Here is a 16,473-nt window from a genome sequence, read left to right on the forward strand (position 1 = left end):
ACAAACTTTGTTGCCGTTTGCATGTGGTTTGTACATTAAATACAAAAAATTTTGTCCGATGACCTTATTCTGATAGGTGGCTAATAGTGTTGTCTGAATAATAGCCACAAATGTCTCTACTCTAAATGAATGCAAAGCTTTGCTAAAGGCTCCTCATTACAGATTCAGAGTATCTTTTCCACCGAATGGAGGAAATCCAATTTAAGCTTATCAGATGATGGGTTCCCATGAAGTACAGTAGGAGACTGTTCCATTGAATCCTTTAAAAAAAGAACAGTTCAGAACAGAGTGTGCTGATGCAAAGTCACATTTTTTCTGTGTTAAGGACTATGCCGCAAAATTATAGCATTTCTATTACTGGCCTCTACCTCGCGGTTTATAAACCAAACTCTGTTTTCATATCTATTAGAGGGTTGTGGTTTTTAGAGCAAAACTTTGTAAAAAGAGAAAATTAATATACCCAGTGACAGTGGGTATATCATTCTGACAGTGCTGCAGAGCCTGTTCCCCAGCTGTAGTGATACTAGCCAATGTTTCTCCAACGAAAGATGAGCAAGTCAGCTTGTGCAACTGTACACTAATCATTATGACTGAGATTACGATCTAGACTTTCAAGAGCAGACAGATTCTTCCGACTTAAGATAAGACCACTGCCTGTCTGACCGAGAGAAATTACACTATACACCAGCTCTTACACACGGGTGTACAAGTGAGCAGGAATAAACACAGACGAGATGACGTCAGAGACAGATTCCCATTCCCCTGACCATTCTGCCAGTAAGCCTTACTCATACATCTTTGTGTTACAACACACCAACACTCTCTCTTTCTATCCATTGTCTTTATCTACGTTATTGTGCAAATTAATTGAAACTAAATGTGAAGGAGACAGGCTCCATTTCACCAACAATTAGCAAAAACACACCTGTGAAGTAAAAACGACCATCATAAAATAAACGATGCATTCTAATACAGATTTAAAGGAGAAATTAATAGAGGTCAGTTCTTCCAGCTGTTTGAAGGTAGCTGAACATTTGCAATGGAGTTGGACTGGGTTTACATTTGACTACATGTTGTACACCTTTTTTTAATAACAAAGTATGTGACACCTACAGCTGTTGAATCTCTTATGAAGTGTAGCCAAGGTCCTCTGGCCCTCCTGAAGGCCTTCCTGAACCCATTGACCCAACAGAGTGCACTCTCACAGAGACACACACACACACACACACACACTGGCACTCACACACACGCGCAGATAAGTGATGTAACTAAACATTCTAGATTTGTATCTTTATACAATAATAAATAAATTAGAGGCGCTGCCATAGCGAGAAGACTGTGCAGCTTACACTGAGTAGGCAGTATCTGCATCAGGAACCACAGTGACCTCGGTCTGTTAGGATGAAAACATGTAAAAATGACCAACTGCCAAAAGGAATTTATTAGTATGATATGTTTCACTGATAAATCATTAGTTTCCTTTCAAGTTTTTCTCTGCCACTTAGGCATGGGCCGTTTCACATGTAGAGCGTCGAATCAGATTTTTACATATAGATGAGCCAGTTAGTTACATGAGCCAGTAAAAATGACATTCAATTTTTCATTAAACATTATATTTATTAAATTGTACCTTCAGAATGCAGTCGCTAACATTATAACGCCATTTAGTATTGTGGATTCTCAAACAAAGATCATGATCATTTTCATAATCTGACCTCACAACAATATTCCTTCACAATGATATATACACATACAACAAATTTCATGTTAGATAAAGTCTGTCTGAAGCAGCATATTCATTTTGATAAAGAATAGTAAAAAACATGTTACAAAATGCTATGCTACAAAATAATACTATTGTAATTGGCATGAGTCTACCCCAACACAGTGTTTTGACTACACACAAGTGCACATCCCTTCAGGGTGCCTAAGAAGAATGCAGTGGCAACCTAATCTGCCACCATGATATTCTAGGGGTCGATGAGCAGCTTGAGTCCCCTTAGACATCATGTTTATATTTTTAGTTGTATGAAAGTATTACCTCCCTTTTTCAGGTCAAAAAATATTTACAAAGGCAAAAAAACCTCAAACCAGATGAACAGGCCGACACAATTCACATACACCATGAGGTTAAACACGTTAGACACAGAGAATAGCTGTTTTTGACATTACATCAAAGCAGTTGTTTCTTCACATAATGTTGTTATTTTTAGGTCATTTTTTGGACATTTTAAAATGTCCATTAATGAGAAGCACTGATTCCTTAACAAACCTTGGCTTTACATTTGGTAAACATGATGTTTACGTCACATGTTTTTCTTCTGAAGACATTTTTTTTTTCATTTCTGACACCAAACACAGCACAAGCTCACTTCTATGATGCTCCATGGTGCAGTGATGTTTTGAGTGCGTACGCACAGACCAAAACCAACTCCACACAAGACTTGGGTTGGATTTACGAGACTCAAGGAACCCAATCAGTCAAACCTCCGCTCTGCTCTCTGCCCAACTATTCTGAATTTTCATCTCATTTTGGCTTTGCGGAGGAATGGGAGGAATGAGGGCTCCATGCCTTTTCAACTCCCCTTAATCAAAAACAGAGTGTACAGAGTAAGGGGGGGGGGGGGCATGGTCCCAAAAACAAGGCCGGCACACACAAATGTGTAGAATGCTTCAACATTACTCAGACATTCCATCGGTAAAAAAACAAACAAAACAACCAACAACGTATGTATGTAACAGTAGTACCCACGTACTGTATTACTACCCATTTTTATCAGCTTGCAAGTAACCCAATCATTCTGCCTGGTAGGTGCTGTCAAACAGTGGCGTGACGGTTCCATCTTTCCACGCCACGAAGATCTCCCCTCGCGCCATAGAGGGGGAGTGTGCTGCTGGCCGTGCGGGGTTCTTGGTGAGGGGGGCTCGGTCATGGAGCAAAGGGGAGCCGGGCTGACTGACCTCCCCCGTGCGTGTGTACGACTTCAGCACAACCACGTTCTTCTTCCTGCGCGGAAAACAGACAGACGTACAGCAGCGTATTAGCCCCGGATAAGCCCTGTATATAATATAACCTGATACAGGGGTTAGAGGGGAAGCCTGTAGCCCTCGTGCAATAGGAGCTGAGGTGAAGAGGGGTGTCTCACCTGTTCTGAAGAATGCTGAGGATCAGAATGACAAAGCCCAACACCAGAGCCAGGGAGCTTAAAACCAACATGGCCACCTTCCAGCTTATTCCTGGGAAATGTAATGCAATATAATGCCAAGACATTAGTGACAGCTCATCTCTCCTCTATAAAACCAAGGTGTACAAAAACTATTCGGGACAAGCTACAGCTCATTTTACAGGTTTTTAATAGCAGATAGAGCTGGCAAGCTGATGGAGGTAACCTGGGGTCAAGTTCCATCTTGAATACAATTCCTGTTTGTCTACTGCCACCCAGAGGATATTTGCATGCATAACATTTCTTTAGCTAAACCGATTTGCATCATCCATACAGTACATGATCATCATCGACTTGCAATGCAGAAGTAAACTTCCATCACCATCTTTGTGAGCTCTTGGGGGAACAAAACCAAATTTGTGAGGTGTGTTCAAATTCGAATGTTTGCAAACAAGCACGTTTTTGGTGAAAGTTTGCAAACACTCGAAAACTATGTTCTCTGTGAACATACAGTAGGCATACAGTGGAGCAGGACGTGAGCTTGGCGAGGATAACAATGCAATTATCGGTACAATGCCAGTGTTTGTCGAATTTGAATACACCTTTGGTGTTGTCAGTGCGTAACGACTAAAATAATTCATTCGTTTTCATCTTTTCTTTCCAAAATCTCCTGTTATACATAAAACAGGCCAATCACTATCCAGTCACCCTTCCATGCACATCTTATCAAAAAGTATAGTATAAATCTGGGCTTTTGTGGAATCATAAAAACCTTTTGACATGCTCACCAAAATCCATGTTGAAAAACTCCATCATGCCTATCTCTGGAGCAAGGCTGCTGTGAGGCTGGACAGGCCACTCAGTACTCATGTTCCGTTCAGTAAGACCGGGGGAAACCAGACTCTCACTCAGATGCACTGCAGAGAGAGTGTCATTATCAAATGCACCATCAACCCCATTGCTGATGAATAAGGTGTCAGTGTATTGTCTAAATCGGTGATTAAAGATACAATCTGATTCTAGCGGAAGGTTCTTGAGCAGCCAATCAAATAACACCTGTCCCTGACGTGCTCCAATACTGATTGAAAAAGACAGAATTTTACAGCTGCGCGGGTAAAAGCTTTGCCATTCACAAGAAATAGGGCTCATATGTACAGTAGTAGGCCTATGTCTTCTTTACTTGCAGAAATGAAACTAGACCTATACTGTAATGAATGTGGATCTATCAATCAATCTGACAGGCTAACACAACAAAGTGCATTGTTGAAAGTATACTGTAATGAATGTGGATCTATCGATCAATCTGACCGGTTAACACAACAAAGTGCATTGTTGAAGAAATGCCTGTGTTGGGCCACAACGGTGGACCTGGAACAAGAAGAAAGAGATTACAGTACTTGGATTCAGAAGTGACTTGTTTTCTGTGTGAGAGGAGGGTGGTATGGATGGTATCAAGGTGGGATGTTCCAAGATGCTATTGTGCTGGCGCTTGTGGCACACGTCACCACCACTGCCCTCCCCACACACAGAGCTGTTGCTGAGGGTCCTCCACTGGCTGGCTGGCCCTCTGTCCTTGGAGAGGTAGATGCTCTTGGTCTTGGTCGGGTGCTCCTGGCTGTGCCTCTCGCTCAGGTGAAGTCGAGCGCCTTGAAGGGTCAAGTGGCCCTTCCTGGAGCAGCTCCAAGCCTGGCTTTCTCCACCATCCTCACCATCCACACAGGTGCGCAGGCGGACACCTTCGTGCTTTGGGTATGTGCCGCTCAGGCACTCTCCGGCTTCCAAGCTTTTGATGGAGCAACTCTCTGGATGCCACAGCCACTCTTGAGAGGGAAAGCCTGGCTGACAGTCAGCAAGCTCAAGCCTGTAGCGCCCCCTATGCTTCAGCACTGCAATACACTTGCCTGACTGTTCGTTCCTGATGCTTAACCCCACAACAAACTCTAGAAAATAAAAAGGAAAAATAAGTGTGATATTGTGTTGAGCGAATCAGAAATGAAAAACATTTCTGTATCAATTACCGATTAATCTAATTTGTTCGCTCTCCCAAAAGACGGAGTCTGAAACGTCAACCTCAAATAGTGTCAATCTTTGCGACATAATTAATGGTCAGAGACGCAGCCATGTATCAAGCAGACTTCGGTCTGAAGTGGTTTCAACCGAAGTAGTTGAACAAATAATACATTTTGCTGTCCTCGCAGAAGAAAGCACCTGTCGCCAATTCGTAATGCGCAAAGATACTTCGTAACCGACGTCCATGCAAAGCGACAGTTCTTCGTTCTAAAACACATTACTTTTTTCACTACGGAGATGCTACGTGATCCAACTTAAAGCTATGGCTGACTGTTTACACAACAAATTGGCTAGATGGAATGAAAAGGCACATTGTTTTGATACGGATGTCAAAAAAAGTTTAAAAGTATTTTAAAATCTTACCTTGAAAAACTAGAGTAACAACAGTGACAGCGACAAGTTTCTGACATCTCTCCATGATGGCACCGTGCCCCTCCAAATGAGTTGGTTAGCGCGGACTGGTTTAGCCTAGCTCTTCTCCTATGGGAAATGAGATATCAGGACACGGAATAGATCAGTAGTTTAGTTTTTCCAAACTTGAAGGGTTTGTGTGTCACATGTTTTCCACGGAAGCTGTTGCACCCTGATTATTTTTATAGCGCTTTGCAGTCCCAGCAGGTCGAGAATGGAATACTAATTGACTGGTAAGAAAGAAAGGGCAATAAAATAAGCTATTTACAAAAGCACCCTACACATTCCAGAGTTTGTTCAGTGACCAAGTCAAATGCCTGTTAAGTCACTAGGCAACAATCTTGATGATGGACTGTCATCCCCACAATTTAAAGACTATTACGAGTTTGCCAATTCCCCCAGTTTAAAAGTACCCCACTATTTACCCATCATTTCCATTGCCTGAGCTGTCATTTTCATAGATAAAGTAGCCTACCTACAAGCACCTTTCTCGTCTTTATCATACTGTATCCCTATATTACATCTCCATGTGCTAAATGAAATCAGACAAAAATGCCTCTCTCGTAGGGTCGCTCAACCAGTAGAATCTTAATGAAGTTATGCTCTTGTGAATAAATTGGAAAACAGATCAAGTCAAGTCACTTTTATTTCTACAGCACACTTAACATAAACAGCAGTTGACCCAAGGTGCTTGCAGCAAAAAGATTATGACTGCAAATATAGAGACTCAATTCAATTGCAATCAAATACTAAAATAATACATTAGGCTAAGGGGTAAAGACCCAAAGCAGTGTGACAAAAAATGGAATAATAATAATAATGATAATAATAATAATAATGAAATAAATAATAATGATAAAAATATATATATACAGTATATATGTCACCAGGTGTATTCTGGTGGTAGGCTAAATGTCAACAAGTCATCCCTAAATTATAGCCTAGTAGGATCATCATGTGCCAAAATCTTGACACACCTTGTGCTCAGAATATTGTCACCAGGTCTAACATGTGTTTCAACATTTCTACATGCAAGAAGTATGTTTCTATATACCGTATAGCCTTCTACTGTATATACCAGGCTAATTAATTGTGAATATCCATTTGCAGACCTATATTCTGCTACAAAACACTCCTGTTTCTTCCCTTTGTTATATAATAATTTACTAGTTTGTTCAGACTATGGGAAATAATGATAAGGCAATTCCACATCAATCAAGAACCTGCGTTGGGACTGTGAAACTGACTGTCCAGATCTCAGCAGAGCTTCAGAACAGTGATTTCATCTGACACCCTGAACAATGAGTGGGACGTCAACAGCATAACTCTCTACCAGTGGATTAAGAGCATGCAGCCATGTCAGGCATGTGGGGTCACCCTGCAGAGCAGAGCAGGGCAGAGGAGACCTCATGAGCCACAATCAACAAGTGTCCGCAGATCGCTGACCCCACTGATGCAAGTTATGTAGTCACAAAGGTGGCTTTGACTAACCATGCGTAAGTGTGCACTGGTGAACGCCCATTTATCTGTAGACTATGTAAGAAGGCCTAAGGTGCCCCTGAGACTCACCTCACTACTCCCCACCGTGTTCTCAAGCCTTACACATGCAAAGTGTCCTCTGCTTTAGTAGCCTGAATTCTCACATCACCACTCACACACACACAGTGGAGCCTCACACATGCACCGAGGCGCCTCACACAATGAATGCGGCATGTGCGATAGCCTACATTTTCAGATTTCCACCTGAAATATTTTCCCAGTGATTCTAAGTTGCTTTTGCTTTGCTTTGGTTTCTTCAGGTAAAAGATTCCGTTGCGTTGACCACCCTACAATCTTTCAAGAGAATGTCCCAAATCTTGTCAAAGTGTGTCATTATAAGGTACTGTAGGCTTGAGATGTGCCACACTGCATCCTCATGAGCATGAGCCGCGTGGTGAGACGTTCTGCAGATGAGTCGGGCACGACGTCAACCCGCAGAGTTCTACGGATCCACCAGCAGCATTCTACAGATCCACCACCAGCATTCTAGAGATCCACCAGCAGCATTCTACAGATCCAACAGCAGCATTCTACAGATCCACCAGTAGCATTCTACAGATCCAACAGCAGCATTCTAGAGATCCAACAGCAGCATTCTACAGATCCACCAGCAGCATTCTACAGATCCACCAGCAGCATTCTACAGATCCAACAGCAGCATTCTACAGATCCAGATGCGGCTGCACACAACGTTTTAAAAAGTAAGAAGTCAAACTAGAAGCACGTATTAATCAACTGAGTACTTTATATATTATTTAGGTTGGATAACAAACATACAGTCATTATGTTGCTTTATGTTCACAAATGAACCAAGTAGGCTAGTCTGACATTCACAGAAAGGAGAACATCCTGACATTCTTTTAAGCACCCTGAGAATCACTCTCACACAGCGACAGGTATAATATGTCATGAGGCATTTCATTGTCATTTTAGCCTGTGTGATTAATGAATTACTGTGACAAATTACATTGATGGCTACACAAGATTAACCAAAACAACCAATAGCATAGTAATCCAAAGGGATGGACATCATCCCTATGAATGTTATTAATTATTAACTTCTTTATTAGCATTTTACAAAACCTCACAAACTCTTTTGATGTTTTGACGTTTAACCTCTTCTGTTTGAGTGGGACAACAACTTATGAAGAGGTCCCAGCAAGCAGCTGATTCAGAAATTTCAAAGAGGGTGGAGATTCACTCCTATTTGGTCTAAACTCCACCACTTGTGGTTGGGGAAGGTTGTCCTTCAAAGGGCTGATGAAGGAGCGAAGTGGTCCATTGACCTCCACTCCAGCTGACTGGTCTATGTGATGTGGCATGCTGGTAGAGAACAAGTGAATATTGGACCTCCTTGATGGTTGGGGAACCCCACTTGCTTGGCCTGGTGGGAAAAGGCTGCCAGGCCCCAGACTGTTCCTCTGAGAGTTGATTGAGGTCGTGGCAAGAGGCGGGAGACCTTTTTTATTTGCCGGAGTTTGGGAGCCCAAGGCAGGTCCTGGTTTAGCTTCGGTATTTGCTTTTGGATCTTTTTGCTTCTTCCCTGATCCTGATGGCTTTTGTTGGGATTCACCTGGAGTAGAGTTTTGGCTCCTTCTCCTAGCTTGCTGACCTGGAACTGGCGTCCGTGGCTGCAAAGCAAACATCAAGAGACAAACAGCGCTGCTTAATTACTTTAAATCAAGTATAACTGACATGTGAACAGAATACACTGTGGATAGACCAGTTTGGAGCCTCTGGGTCAGGAGTCGTAGCCTACCTGTTGGGGAGGAGCAGGTTTGCGCTGTGTCACAGACACACAGCCCTGGGCCCATGAGTCCGTGAGCAGAGGCTGAGGCTCCGCGTCCTCTCCCCAGGTGCTGTCTGACTGCTCACCTGCATCCTGAACCAAGAACTGCCACTCCAGAATCTCTAACAATGTGTCCCTGGCACGGGACACGGTGAATGGAATCAGCTAAACGCCACACGAAGGAAAAAGATAAACACACATTTCAATTCATTGCATCAGTTGATTAACAGTTTCAAGACACAAAAACAATATGCAAAAAAAAAAAAGAATTCTTCACTTTAAAACAACCACCTGTTGCTTCAGGTAAACTTCCTTGCACTTTTCCATGACATGAGTCATGAAGTCATCCAGGATATCTCTCACAACCTCCTCCCCCTCCTCCTGTGCAATCATGGTCAACCAGAAGGACTGCGTGAGGCGACCTGGGACGATGTCCACAACATCCTGGCTGTGGGCTGCTGGAGGAGGTGCAGGGGTGGCAGGACCACGCCCCTTGTCAGCACGACTCTTGGATGCAGCTCGAGACATTGTTGCTGAGACTGAGAGAGTGGGATACAGACAGTGTCTCTATTTACTGTCTATTTAGTGGGAAGAAGCAGCTGCTAAACTAATATGTAGCCTTTCACTTATAATAAGATAGGCCCTAGCAGCTTTACTTCATGGGATGTAGGCTTCCCTGCCAATTAAAACTTTTCTTAAAATATGTTTTACTTTTTCATGCTCATTTTTACATTTTTTAGGCTACCAATTTCCACCAACATTTTTAGAGTGATGTGCCTGATTGCTTCATTAGTTAACCCAACTTACTGTACCATTTCTCTAGTTTAGACTGTCCAAAGTAAGAAAAACTGCTGTTATCACGATATCAAGACGCAAAAGATAGGCCTACTATTTTACTCTCTTAACAAACCCCAAAGTAGGGCCTACTGTTCCCTGATGATGCCAACTGCCAACTGTCAGGGTAGGCTACTTTACCTTGTACTAAATGCAGAATCTGATGTTCAGATGCTGGGTTGTACAGCCACTGATGGATTTACACCACAAGCCTTCGCGCACATGTAAATCTCATCGCTGACAACTCACTTCTTGCCGACATTTCTTTCCTTTCTTTCTCCAGCAAAGACAACGCATTCCATGGTTACCAGGCGTTGGTTGCTAAGCACCAGAACGCCAGTGGGGTTCAGTAAACAGAACAGACGTCACATGATCCATTTCTGCTCCTCCCTGACTGCTGCAGCCCCAGCCTCCTTTCTCCCAGAGCCAGAGGATTGGTCACTATGGCTGCGAAGGACGCTAGTTGACAAATATTGGTCAACTCGAACGAGCTCAGGTTCGTTTATCACCTATTTTATCGGTTTTATCGGTATATTTTCATATCTAGACAGGCAGAAAGCTAAGATATCAGTCTGATTTTGTAGACAACTAGATGATAACGTTAGCAATGCTGCTACATGGGTCAAGCAAGACGACCAATGTTAACTTGTCCGTAGGGCAGCCTGTTGCTGCTTGATTGATAACGTAACATTAGTTAACGTTAACATTCACATTAATTGCACGAAAAAAGAAAGTGTTTTTTTTCCCCCTTGAACTATTCTGGTTTCTCTGGCAAGATGATGTTCAGGTCGGTAATTATATAAGTTAACGTCAACAACCCTGTCCTGAAAGCTAACTCAGTAATGTTAGCCTGTAAGTATTAAGGCTGTAGGCTAACTAGCTTGGATAGATTAACGTTTGTAGCCAACCTGTAAATAGCCCTGAAACTAAGGACAGTCCGTTACAGAGTCCGTTAACATCACAGGCAATTAAATCCGATTTCTCTTGCTGGTCTGCAAACACCTTTGACCAGATTTCTAACGTTAGCCAACTGGAATGGTCTGTCTGCTTCACAATTACAGATTTCGACGTGGCTGAATTCAAAATGCACTGAATTCTTTGCACTGAGATTAACGACAGAAAGCGTCAGCATGTATCACAAAGAAAAGAGCATCCAGATCAAGAGCAGCGCCTCTGCGCTGTACAACAACCTGAGCGTGCTGCGCATCGCTCCTCGCTCTCTCACCTACTTCGCCGTGGTGCACGCCAACGTGGTGAATATGGTCAGCGCCTCCTGGGACGGCCTCAACTACTCGCACCGTCAGCTACAGTCCAAAGAGGGCTCCGTCGCCACCAGTTCCTCCCTCATCATGCAGGCAAGATGCTCCGACCTGATAGCTGTGTGTGTGTGTGTGTGTGTGTGTGTGTGTGTGTGTGTGTGTGTGTGTGTGTGTGTGTGTGTGTGTGTGTGTGTGTGTGTGTGTGTGTGGAGCAGGGATAGGATTGCCCACCTGTTTTGATGATGATAGTAATATCATTGTGAATTCTTAAGTGCATCAAAGTGTATTTGTTTCCATCAGGCTGCTTGGTGTGTGCTTCCCTCCCGTGAACTCCTTGTGCTCACCTCCCAACGAGGGATACAGGTGAGGTTGTGTTGGGTTGGTTTGTGTGGTATGACTGAGCACCATCTGTCCTCTGACTTGATTGAGTGAACCTCTCATTCTTTCGCACCCCAGATGTATGAGTCAGACGGGTCAATAATGGTGTACTGGCATGCGCTGGACTCCCCTGAAACGCTCACAGGTAGCTTCACACAACCCCTGCACCGATACAGTTCTGTGGTCAGCTATGCTGACGTTTCCTTGGTCTTTGTGTGCGCTGACCTGAGAAGTATTAATGGCTTTTGTTTCTGTCGTAGCCCAGGCAGTGTTTACGCGGGGCATTGCGGCAGTCAGGGAAAAGTACATCTGTGTCGGTGAGTTACCCCCTACTAACCCCCCATGCACAATAGGCGAAGGAACTGACCATTTCACTGCATTGTTTACATTAGTAATCACATGCATGTGACAAACATTCTTGTATCCTTGTACCTTACCAGTAAGACACCTTTGAAATTGGTGTAATTTAGAAAACAAAATGACACAACCAAAGAGACACAAATTTCAGCGACATTCAGATTGACCACTACTGTTTTTTGCTTTTTCTTCCACCTCACAGGCATTTCGTCTGGGTCTGTATTGGTGTTTGATGTCCCCAGCAAAGGCAGCAACATCACCCTGTCCGAAGTTCTTGAGGAGCACAAAGAGTCCATCACAGATATGGCATCTGAATGCTCGGGCAGCCTGGTGCGTTGCATTTCATTAGCCCGTCAACCTTCTGTTGGCTATTAGTATATCATGTTACAGCGGTGGAAAAGTGCCAGTGTCCCTGGTGCGGCTCTCGTGGCCCTAACCTCTTATCTGCTGTCCCGCGCAGGAGTGCATAGCTGACTTGGTTAGCGCTGATGATTCAGGGCTTCTCTGTGTGTGGAAGTCGGGAGAGGATTTCCAGCTGCTCAACAAGATTCCAGGTTTTGAGTAAGAGAGAAACGCTTTCGTTGTCAGCATCAACGAAAATGTTTTTTTTTTTCACTCTGCTGTTCCTGCTCTGTCACGTCAAATGAGCTGTCATAGTCACGTCAAATGAGCTGTCATAATCTTGTCTTTATAAGTCTTGTCTGTCATTATTGATTGATGAGAGTAATGATGCATGTTTTTTTTTATTTTTTTTATTTTAGCTATTCTTTTAAAAACTTATTTTAGTTTTATATCTTTTAACTATTTTACACCTGGATTTATGGTTCATTTGAATGACCATTATGTACTGACTGAGTGACTACATACTGTACAGTATTTGTGTATATTTGTGTGAAACACTTTGAATTGCACCTATGTATGAAATGTGCATATATATGTATGATAAATAAACTGCCTTCTGGCTTCTGCAGTATGACCTGCTCCTCTGTGAAGCTGTGGAAAGGCACAGTGGTGGCGGGCTACGGCACCGGACAGATCCGTCTCTATGAGGCCGTCACAGGGATCCTCCACGCAGAGATCAATGCGCACGCTCGCTGGATCTACTCGCTGGACATCGCCCCTTTCACTGGACTGGTGAGGGAGACCAAGTTACAGTTTCGGTTCATCTGTGTGTTCATTCCAGTGAACATGATGGGATATCATTACTTAATATCATTGCTTACTTCTGATTTTTTTTTCATTCAGCTACTGTTTCTGTAAGATTCTCTATCTGCTGTGTTCTTCTCTTTCACACTGTAATTGTTTTTGACCGCAAATAGCTGTCTGATATATATTTTGTTATTTTGTTCATGTTTGTTATCAAGACCACATATTTGCCCATATGAGCCCCTTGGTTATGGTGACATATACAGCCATGAGGTGAACCCATCTGATGTGAACATCCTCTTGTTGTTCTTTCAGAGCCATTTATTAAATGTGACATTGTGCTCCTCTGTGTGTGTTCAAAGCTCCTGTCCGCAGCTGAGGACTCTCTGGTGAGAGTGTGGCACCTGACCATGACTCCGGAGACCAACAATGTAGAGGTGAGCCAAGCCCAGCGCCTTTTATCCTATTCCAGTTTATGCTGTAGCAGATGTGTTTTGATGCATGTGGGTTTTTTTGGCAGTGTTAGGAGAGGTTTCATTTGGGTCAGTTTTTGTTTTTTTTTCACTCTTTTACTGTTTACTGACTTGGGAAATGCTATCTGTGACTATGGAGGTGTTCTATAATTGTACTGATGATAGGAAATGGGATCACTTCTCCCATTCATTTAAATGTCCAATGTTATGCCACTTACTTTAGCTCAGGAGGTACGACATTGAGATCTTATCTTCATACATCATGATGCTCAGTTCTCAGTGACCTGACGGCTCATGATCTATGAGCAGAGTAACCAAAACCCTACACTGATTGGTTCAGACACATGATTGACACCACCCCTGGGAATCAGGACTTGCTGCAGAAAATAAACGCTTCTACGACTGGTCTTGAGCAGCCACTCACTGTACCACCACCCATCTTTGCTCCTGTGTCTGTGATTGATAGTTGGAACTATGCTTTCTAGAAACACCAAAGACGGTTCTGCCAGAAATATTTTACCTTAGCGTGGGCTTGACACAGCGATACACATATTATCCTCATTTTTAGTGTATTGCCCCCAAACGTGTCAGTATGTTTATTTATATCCAACACGACTATTGGTACTCTACACACTGCAACACTGTGTGTGTGTCCAGTGAAGTGCAGTTGGTCAGTCGGTCTTATTCTGCCCCTGCTTCCCTCCCACAGGTCGAGCACTTGTACAACGAGTGCGTGACCGACACCCAGATCTGTGGGGCCAAGTTCTGTGACGGGGACGGCTACGCTTTCGCGGTCACGGGCTACGACCTCACCGAGATCATCCGCTACACACAGGGCTAGAGAAGAGGGCACATGGATGCAGACACACACACACACACACACACACACACACACACACATACACACACACACAGATACACACACACACACACACACCAGAACTACCAGAGCTACCAGACAAAGGTATCACACACAGGTACAGTATCTGTCAGTTAAGAAGGCAATGGGGTTGATCAGTGAGCAGCACTTGCCTTATGTCGCATCCGTAGTTCAATGCCTCATTTCGCAATCAATTCATCATTATTTTCTACAAGAATTCTGAAGATTTTTCAAATGGTTTGGAACACTGGACTTACGGCATCCTGACAATCAGACAGTTGATCTCATACACTAGTGACACTTGCAGTTGAAAATGTTGGAATAAGGCATATCAAGACAAATTGCTCTCAACTGTTGAACATGTTTTATGAGTTGTTATACAACCTGTGATATCAACACAGCACAGGGGGGAAACAACATTCAGAAAGAGGTGTGTGGATGTTGCTACTTTTACGTAGTAGCATGAAAGAAGAGATGCTTTCTGGCCCAAACCATCTGATGTTTGAAGGCCTCTGAGTGGTGAACTGATGTTGTTAGGAAGGCCACGTATTGTAGATCAGAGGTCAAGTTTGTGTTGTGGTATGCACAGCTAGTTGTGAGGCGAGGCCATCATCTGTAGGGAATGGGAAAGGTCAGTGAGGAACGTCTGCTTCTTGTAATACTTGTGAAAAGGTCAGAGGATTTAGAGTGTGATGCAAATGTACAGAACAGAACAGAACATTTGGCTGTGTGCATATTCAACCTCCTGGTCCCAACATGGCTCAGGTTGCCATTGGAGAGAGGAATATTTATTAGGTTACACAAGCCTCTGTTATTTGTCTGAATTTCATTGTAAAGGAAATAATTACTCAGTGGAGTTCTGTCTACACAGAGGAGTATGAGATGCTTAAGACCAAATATGTTATGTGGAACATGTTATGGATGTATGTGTTAAGTACTACAACTTTTGCATTCCAGAATGGAGTGTTTCCTTAGTTTTCATAGACCATTGACGTTACGCAGATTATCATGAATGTGGTTGCATTAATAAATGTTATTATATATCAAGTCTGTGGATTTCTGATCAGCTATTCAGACCCTACAGTTTTTCTCATTTGCTAAGATGCACTTAAAGCAACGCTAAAGCACTTTTCCACTTTTGTTACATAATTTTATGAAAGTATGATGTATTGTGACATTGAAGCAAGTCAAATCTGTAGTTTCTTATGTCTCATTTCATCTAACTACAGGTACACTACCCTATCTGGTAAAGTTACATAGTGTGGTTATAGCCGCGAAGTGAAAGCAGAAATACTGTTCACCCTGTTACAAGTCGATGAACCGCTGAAATGATTTTGGAAACATTATTTTAAGGTACGAAAAACTCTTTAGTGTTGCTTTAATGATGGGAGCCACATGATCTTCATCCTCACCTTCTTAGTGCAGCAGATTTGTTACTTGTCATCACTTTAAAATGTCATAACACTTTTTCATTGGTTTCACATGTTTTTTACACACCTTTTCAGACATTTAACATAGCTTTCATAGAGAGATAAACCCTATTGGATTAACTGGGTTGAACAAATGAACTTGTACTGTCTGTCATTGAGTTACACTCCTTTGCACAATTCGTCAATTAACAATCATTCATTATTCAGATAACAGCTGAATATCATCATTTGTTTGGCACATGACGTGGACAAGGAACTGTATTGGCTATTTGTGAAGGAGGCAGTACATCGGTTGACAAGTCCAAGTGCTTACTGTAGGTCTATTTGAATAAAAACAGACAAGTCTAGTTCAGTGTATGAATTTGTCTTTTCTTGGTGCTTTCTGCGGGTTTTACATGTCAATGACAGTTACATCTCTGGAGGAATTAATACACTTCATGCTGTGATATGCTTGTCTGTAAACATACAGTACAATAACTATGTAATGTATCAAGAAATGGCATAAACAGCAAAAATAAGGCAGAATCTCTGCATAATGTATTTTGTTCTCCGTTTTGTAAAAATTGATTGAAAGCACACACTTTGTGTTTGTTGCATGTTTTCGAAGTTTTGTCAGTGCAAGAGCCTTTTGCAAACAAAATGGACCACTTTGGCTAAAGTACTGTTTAGGCCTGTGTGTTAACTATTTTGAAAGCATGATGTCAGAGTTGACAGAAGTAATTGAGAAAAAACTGTAACAGCCA

General features: G+C 42.6%; 3 protein-coding genes across 3 annotated transcripts; 1 reads left to right on the forward strand and 2 right to left on the reverse strand.

The window, feature by feature from the left end:
• Positions 1 to 1,569: 1,569 nt before the first annotated feature.
• On the reverse strand, positions 1,570 to 5,871 carry si:dkey-245n4.2 (uncharacterized). Its single transcript, XM_062543996.1, has 5 exons — positions 5,598 to 5,871; positions 4,562 to 5,104; positions 3,953 to 4,081; positions 3,147 to 3,237; positions 1,570 to 3,007 (listed from the first exon to the last, which is right to left on the reverse strand). The coding sequence occupies exons 1-5, from the start codon at positions 5,650 to 5,652 to the stop codon at positions 2,797 to 2,799; spliced, it is 1,029 nt and encodes a 342-aa protein (XP_062399980.1). The 5' UTR covers positions 5,653 to 5,871; the 3' UTR covers positions 1,570 to 2,796.
• Positions 5,872 to 7,911: 2,040 nt separating this feature from the next.
• LOC134088694 (uncharacterized protein C2orf81 homolog) lies at positions 7,912 to 11,088 on the reverse strand. Its single transcript, XM_062542772.1, has 4 exons — positions 11,033 to 11,088; positions 9,265 to 9,512; positions 8,944 to 9,138; positions 7,912 to 8,815 (listed from the first exon to the last, which is right to left on the reverse strand). The coding sequence occupies exons 2-4, from the start codon at positions 9,499 to 9,501 to the stop codon at positions 8,327 to 8,329; spliced, it is 921 nt and encodes a 306-aa protein (XP_062398756.1). The 5' UTR covers positions 9,502 to 9,512; positions 11,033 to 11,088; the 3' UTR covers positions 7,912 to 8,326.
• Positions 10,202 to 16,043, forward strand: wdr54 (WD repeat domain 54). The gene is made up of 10 exons (XM_062542771.1): positions 10,202 to 10,303; positions 10,869 to 11,162; positions 11,367 to 11,429; positions 11,523 to 11,589; positions 11,705 to 11,761; positions 12,004 to 12,131; positions 12,262 to 12,362; positions 12,773 to 12,935; positions 13,310 to 13,384; positions 14,130 to 16,043. The coding sequence occupies exons 2-10, from the start codon at positions 10,938 to 10,940 to the stop codon at positions 14,259 to 14,261; spliced, it is 1,011 nt and encodes a 336-aa protein (XP_062398755.1). The 5' UTR covers positions 10,202 to 10,303; positions 10,869 to 10,937; the 3' UTR covers positions 14,262 to 16,043.
• The last annotated feature ends 430 nt before the right edge of the window (positions 16,044 to 16,473 follow it).

This window comes from Sardina pilchardus, chromosome 8, assembly GCF_963854185.1.
Source record: "Sardina pilchardus chromosome 8, fSarPil1.1, whole genome shotgun sequence".
NCBI classification, from domain to species: domain Eukaryota; kingdom Metazoa; phylum Chordata; class Actinopteri; order Clupeiformes; family Clupeidae; genus Sardina; species Sardina pilchardus.